At 37.9% G+C, this 7500-nt stretch overlaps 1 protein-coding gene across 1 annotated transcript in view; it reads left to right on the top strand.

Moving 5' to 3' along the window:
• The window catches only part of LOC122808232 (vomeronasal type-2 receptor 26-like), a 71112-nt gene extending 66130 nt beyond the window's left edge, over window positions 1-4982 (top strand). Inside the window, exon 3 of the mRNA XM_044079195.1 lies at window positions 4027-4982. Coding sequence (XP_043935130.1) covers window positions 4027-4928 — 902 coding nt within the window. The 3' untranslated portion in view covers window positions 4929-4982. The remainder of the gene's footprint in view (window positions 1-4026) is intronic.
• Window positions 4983-7500: the final 2518 nt, after the last annotated feature.

Raw genomic sequence — 7500 nt, 5'->3', positions numbered from 1 at the left:
AATCAGGATTGGAAGGCTCTCAAGAGAGTTGTAAGGTCAGCAGAAAGAATCATTGGCACCTCCCTTACACCTCTGGAAGATCTACAGAAATTCTGGTGCATCGATAGGGCCAAAAAGATTTCCAGCGATCCTGACAATGGTCTGTACACTCGCCTATTCTCTGGCAGGAGATACAGAAGTCTGCATTGTAAGACCACCAGACTAAAAAACAGTTTCTTTCCGCTCTCCATTAGTCTGTTGAACTCTTGGAAAAAACGAATCATGACATCTGTTACATAAATAGCCTATCAAGGGGCTTTATGGATGTGCACTAAGTGCAGTACTAAGGTAGCTCACATACACACTGATGGATTGTAAAGTGCAATATACAAACTGTGCAATAATTCAGTCTAATCCTAGATATGCTGCTATTGTTTCAACTTTACTTTGACAATATTACCTTCATATTGTTCCTTGTCTTCCTTGTCTCCTGTTCTGGGATAGGTGTGGGTCACTGCTGTCCTGCTTTACTTACAAATTGTTACTTATTAAATTTCTACTGTGATATTTTATTAATTTTTCTCTGTCTATATGTGCAACTGTTTCCTGCATTGAGAATAAAGCACTGTAATTTCATTCGCCTACACTGCTGTGTAGTTCTGAATGAGAATAAAGTTTTCTTTGACTTTTGATTAGTGGTCATGTCTAGTACTACCCCTCCATTCCCCTCTATGCAATTGTGTAATGTAGTGCTCACTGTCCAGTGTTATCCGTACTCCCCTCCCATTTTGTAAAATTTGAGTCCTTTTTTCAAGACGTACCCTCGAATGCCTCTCAGTAATTAAACTTCAGTGCTCATTTTGCAGTGGAATCCACTCCCATGCCTCCTCTTTTGGTAGTCTCATTGGCCATTTGCTATCTTATTACTATGCCTATATGTGGTGCACTTAAACAATTCATAAATATGCTACTTGTAAATAATAAGCCTGTATTAAAGGATTTTATGTTAACTTATACTAAGAAAATAGTTTATCAATCCATTCCGGCATCTGGAATTTTCACTGTTTTGTTATAAAATTACATTTATTGCAGGAACTGAGAGACAACGTCTAACTTGGGTTTTAATGTGTGAGCATATGAGGTTGAACAATTATTTTGGTAGTAATGGATCTTTTCCTTAGTGATAATACAAAAAATTACACTGCTGGAATATAGTTACATATCATTTGGGTGTCCTATAATGCCAGTCGTCATATAATGTAAAAACAATCACTTACCAACTGTGGGTGAGGCAGGAATTAACCATGACCAACACTGTTTACTCATGATTGTGAAGCCTAAGTGCTTTGCTGTGGTAGATAAATCCTGCTTCTCCTCTGCTTGAACATTGACTTTTAAGGATTATACACCAGAGAGTTGTTTAAGTCCTTACCTTTTGTGTATAATGCATTGCATTTCCATAGCTGTGCAGTAAAACCAAGAAGCAGAAACATACATGCTATGTACTGTGCGTGTGATAGTCATTCAAGTATTAATGCATATGTGTTACAGTGAGAGAATTGAACAGCCGCCACAAAGTCCTGGTATGGCATAAGGTCACAGTCTTAAATTTTTAAGTAGTTTTTCTTTTTTTCTTTATCAGTGCACTCTGTTGTGATGACGATCAGGCACAGCATCCAGTTTTTATTCTTATTATTTTTGTTTCTAATTTTAACAACTTGCCACTTGTGTTGTAATGGTTGGTATTCTAAATGCTATCACATCCTTGGATAAATAGGCCTTTTTGTGGCAGCAGCTGTAGTTTATTAGCACTAGAAAGGGTCAGTATTAAATAGCCCATTTTAGAGTAGGTTTTGAAGTGATAGGTAACATTATTCATAGGTCAAAGCATATGGTTTTATCTTAGCCTTGGCCTAGCCCGGGATTAATAGTGTTATATAACAGCACACACCCTGCTAAGCCTTGTTGCTAAATTATGTAACTAATTATATTTGTGTAATAACAGTCGTGTCACTAATGGAGTCAGTTCTAGATTTGTAAATGCTTTACTACTATTTATTTCTGTCTGTTAAATTCAGGACCAGTATAATACTGCATAAATGTCAACAGCCACAAAGCTTCTTAGTACTCGGCATATATAGAAATTCAGTTTGCTAAGTAACAGAGTATAGTTCTGGTTACATGAAAGTAGAATTAAAGAAACCTTGATGAAGTTATGTCACACTACAGCAATAATGGAGGCTTTGGTTTGTTCTCTGGATATGCAGGCAATTGTTTAATGAAGCCCATTGGCTGGCAGTGCACTTCATGTCATCAGTCCATATTTTAAACAAGGTGTGGAAGCAGATTCCTCCTCATTTACCAAAACTGTACTGCAGTCAAATCATTTCTTAATTAAAATGACACTGTCCTCTTATCTCCATTCTTTTCCTGCATGCAAGCGAAGGCTCTATTACTGAGCAAAACATCCAAGCTCATAACAATATTGTCTGGCAACTATTGTTTGCAAATAACAGGTCAAGTACAGAAATGGTTATAACATATGTAAAAGCATAGCTGGCTCAACCAGTAATTTGTGCCAGTACCATGAATCAGTGCCCCACCCTCTTCAGATCTCAAAGTGAAGAGCAAAAAAAAAGAAATGGATGTTCCATCTGCTGACACACTAACCAGGTGGTCAGATGCACAACAACCCCCTCCACCACTGCCCAGCTATTCAGTGTTCAGTAGCATAGTTAGGATGAGCACAAAGTGCTGATCAGCTGATCCCAATCACTAATGCAAGGGAGCAGTATAGGTTTTAGTGCGAGAGAGTTTTTGTTTTCTTTTAAACTGCAGCAGTTGCTACAGTTTAGATCAAACATGGAGCACTACAACACTCAGGTTTGACCACAAATATAATACTGGATTTTAAATGCCAGTATTGAATTAATGATCACATAACCCAACACTTTGCATCCATAAGAACAATGCTACTGAACACATGTACTTGAGCTAGCCAAGTTACAAACTAATGAAACAAAATAAACACAATTATAAAAATTATTTTTCTTAAGTATCAACCCTCTTCCATTTCCATTCGGAGAAGTTAATTCCTGCACTAGCTTTATTACTCTGACTGACATCACTGCACTTTGGAGAAAAATATATTCATTATTAGGCATTGGAAATGTGTTCCTTTCCTTTTCTAGGAGACTGCAGGACTGGAATATTCAAAATACATCACAATGATTTGAGAAGAAAGTCATCATTCCCTTGTGAAGCAAGTGATAACACACAAACAGCAGCCATCGTGAGCTATTATGTTTGAGCCCCTGTAATGTGTGCAATTGTGATACAAGCATTTCTGCAGTTTATTTTCTCCACATTACCCCAAAGTATACTGCCATGAGTTCTGCCAAACTTCACAAAACCAAACTGTTGCTTTATTTCAGTAAAACAGAATAGCTCAGATATGTTGAACAGTAGCATAACACCTCATTGTCAGAAAGGAATACTATGTTTCAGCAACACACCAGACACTTTTGAAAATAAGCTTACAAAGGGAAGAGTTGTTTTGACTATTCCTTTTCTATAGAGAAACATATTGCTTGAAACTTTTCTCCTTATGCCTTCATGAGAAGGGGCACTATCTCACATGGCCTATCCCAATCAACATATAAAATAAATAAAATAAATAAAGTAGAAGCCCCTTGAGAGTGGCTTTGGTCTATTTAAGTAATCAACTTATTCCTAGAATATGCATTAAAGTTTGCTTGTTTAAAGTCATAAAAATATTATCTTATGATGTCTTAATCTGTACTATGCTTATCAGCCAGAAACTTCTAATATGTAGTTTTAGTACTTTCTATTCCTGCTTCTCAGAAAGTTTCACATGTGCAAGGTGTGTGTGTGTGTGTGTGTGTGTGTGTGTGTGTGTGTGTGTGTGTGTGTGTGTGTGTGTGTGTGTGTGTGTGTGTGTGTGTATTTCTGCATCTGTAAAATCAAGCTGTGGTAATGCAGCATACAAAAATCAAAAAATAAGTAAAATATATTTTTCTTAAGCAGATATGAACATTTGTCTGAAATGTCAAGATGAACAATGGCCTAATCTCCAGAGGGACACTTGCATTCCAAGGATGACTGAATACCTCTCCTATGATGAACCACTGGGTACAATTTTGGCTTCCATCTGTAGCCTCTTGTCTGTCACGACTGTTTCTGTACTTTTCATCTTCATCAAATATCGCAATACTCCAATAGTCAAAGCCAACAACCGTAACCTCAGCTATATTCTGTTAATGTCTCTTATAATGTGCTTCCTCTGTGCTGCCCTTTTCATTGGTCTTCCTAAAAAGGTGACTTGTTTCCTTCGACAAGCAGTTTTTGGAATGATTTTCACCATCTGTATTTCAACGGTACTGGCAAAAACAGTTACTGTGGTGATTGCTTTTAAAGCCACAAAACCAGACAGCACATTGAGGAAGTGGATTTCACCCAGAGTTATGGGCACTATAGCCCCTTTGTGTACGTTTGTCCAAGCCATTATATGCATAGTCTGGCTGACTGCTGATCCACCCTTTCTGAGACAAGACATCAAATCCAAACCAGGGACTATAATCATTGAATGTGCTGAAGATTCACCGGTTTTCTACTGTATGATGGGCTACTTGGGCTGTCTAGCAGTCATGAGTTTTATTGTTGCATTTTTAGCCAGAAAATTACCTGATGCCTTTAATGACGCTAAATTTATAACTTTTAGCATGCTTGTATTTGTGTGTGTTTGGATGTCTTTTGTTCCAGCATATCTTAGTACTAAGGGAAAATATTTGGTTGCTGTGGAAGTCTTTGCTATTTTGGCATCAGCTGGGGGTATACTTGCATGTATTTTCTCCCCTAAGTGCTACATAATTGTTATGAAGCCTGAAATGAACACTAGGGAGCAGCTGATTGGAAAACCAAAAAAGTAGCTTAGAATATTTTAATTAAAAGGTGCAAACCTGTGTGTCACTTAGGGCACCACTCTCTGAGCAGACTTTTAGGACAGATTCTTCACTCATTCAGCAAATTGCAACTTTTAATGACATTATAGTCAAGACTTTCTTACAGTTTATAACTAAACAGCAACAAATGTAAAGTAAAATGAAGTGATGCAAAGCAGCAAATCTTATTTAATATATGCATTGTTATTTTATGGTAATAAAATAATTTATGTGACCAACCCATTAAGCACTCACTAAGTTATGATGCAGTATCTAAATGACAGACTTTTATTGTGCCACAGTAACTGCCTTTTTATATACAAAACTATTAGCTGATTAGGAGCACCTCTTTTCTTCATTATCCAGTACACACATGTATCTGTACATCTGTATGTACACTAGAGTTCATTGCAGAGTTTTTTAGAATCTTTGGGTGTATTGGGAATTGTTAGCCAATAATATGCACGACTGCTGCATCTAAAATTCGGTACACCAAGGTTGGTATTCATAGTCATGTACTTCACATCTGTGTAAGGGTAATTGGTGAATAGCAGTGTCGTGCCGATATTTAATGGAGCAAAATGCAAACAAGTGGTGCTGATTTTAGGACTTCTCAACCCAGCGTCAAAACTCTTCTAACAGTTTTGCACATCTGAAACAGAGTAAAATGAACAGAAACTGCTATAGGTTGGTACATATGAATTCATCTATACACAACTGCAAAAAGCGTGAGTTCTGTAGATTAATGGTTATCACACTATCCTGATATGCAAAAGGTCCTCAGTTCAATTCCACGTAGAATCCTTATCTGTCAGTTGGTTCAAGGTTCAAGATAACAAACTATTTGCTGTAGTCCAGGGTTTGATTCTCTTAGCCTACTCTGTGATTCTGAGCAATCCATTTACACAAACACTGCTCTCGAGAATTTGGATTGGCTCATATCCAGCAAACAGCTTCAGGTGCAACCCTGCACTTTTCTCTATGGAACTTTTGAGAACTTCTGGCTAACAGATTACCCAAACTGTTTTAAGGCTTCTTCTAGTCACTTATGGACATCCTGTTTGGGCTTTTGAAAGGTTGGAAAGGGGGTAAAATATGGAAGTTGGAAATAGGGGATAGAGAAGACAATAGACACACAGAAAGAGCACATTAAGAAGTTTCTGCAGGAGGAGGTAGTGGGAAAAGAGGGGCACTGTGTTTTTGTGTGGGATTTTTTTAAGAGGGAAGTTGGGGAAGGAGTAAGGCTTTAGGTGAAATGGTTAGACAAGAGCAAAGGAACACAGAATCATAAATGAAAGACATGATAGACTGGAACACTATGATGAACTGATGTAGGGACAGGCAGCAGACAGACAGAAAAAGGAGGGGATGGAGAGCCATAAACCAGTTACTATTTCAGTCTGAAAGACCCCAATTACAGCCCCTCTGTGATGAACCTGGAGGGGATGACACTGCTGATGTGGAGGAGAAGGCCTCCAGTGGCTTGATGTTTGGCGCCAACCATGTCAAAGATCCTTGTACGTAATGAAGGTGAAATTGTAATGGCTGCAGGCACTGTTGCCTCAACCAGGTCCTGAAGCTCATGATGTTGATGGCTTTCCAGGCTGCCCCACATTAGGCGCTGACAAGGTGGTGCTACTTGTCCCATCCTGTGAAGATGTTTGGAGGTGGGTGGGGGTAGGTGGTGAGCATTCCCTCACCTGGGAGACCTTCATCTAGGCTACTCCAGGAACTTCTGCATCTGTAGAAAGAAGTAACAAAGGGAAGAGAAACGAAATCAACAATTGCATGCATTGTTTATGACATCTCATTTCACAAAGTAATGCAGTTATTAATTTATATCGCAGAAGAAGCAGTAAGAACAGGTACAGTCAATAAGTACTTATCAGAATCCAGTCATTGCATTGCATTGATTAAATGAATAAATGGTTAATCTCCTGTTAATAAATCAAATACAATGTCTTCAGAACACTTAGGAGTCCATTTCTTGTCTCCATTTCTCTGTCCCTCCTCTCCTTTTTTTCTTTTCTTTGTTTCTTTTCTTCCCCAGTGAAGTATGACCATAAACTTGTGACCTTCTCCTTAAACTCCCTAAAACTCCTACAGCAAAGCCCTCTAAATTGAAGGTCTACAAACACACTGACCCTCAACCCTCTATGTGATGTTATTCACTTACCACTGTACCTCCCAGAGCTTAAAAGAGCAGCAAGCTTCACAGATGAATTATTCACTGATTTAGAAAAATGCATACAACTAACAATAGCTACTAGAACCAAGTATCACAGGAAACTGAAAAATAAACCCCCCTGGTGCCCCATCACTATAAATAAACTAAGCAATAAAAGAAAGAAATAACACCTTAAATTATATAGTAGATCCAAATTCCATCTTCTAAAGGATATCAAAAGCATCAAAAAAAAAAAAAAAAGAACACTATCAGCAGTACTATAGAAGCACATAAACTTAGACTGACCTCTGAAGCCAAAGATAACTACAAATCCTTCTGTATGTTAGAAAGCTGAAAAAAAAGCAATACCCTACATTGCTCTGAACCTATTAA

Source organism: Protopterus annectens, chromosome 8.part0 (genome assembly GCF_019279795.1).
Source record: "Protopterus annectens isolate FY-2018-M chromosome 8.part0, PAN1.0, whole genome shotgun sequence".
Classification (NCBI taxonomy): Eukaryota; Metazoa; Chordata; order Ceratodontiformes; family Protopteridae; genus Protopterus; species Protopterus annectens.
This window is presented reverse-complemented; position numbering and strand designations above follow the sequence as displayed.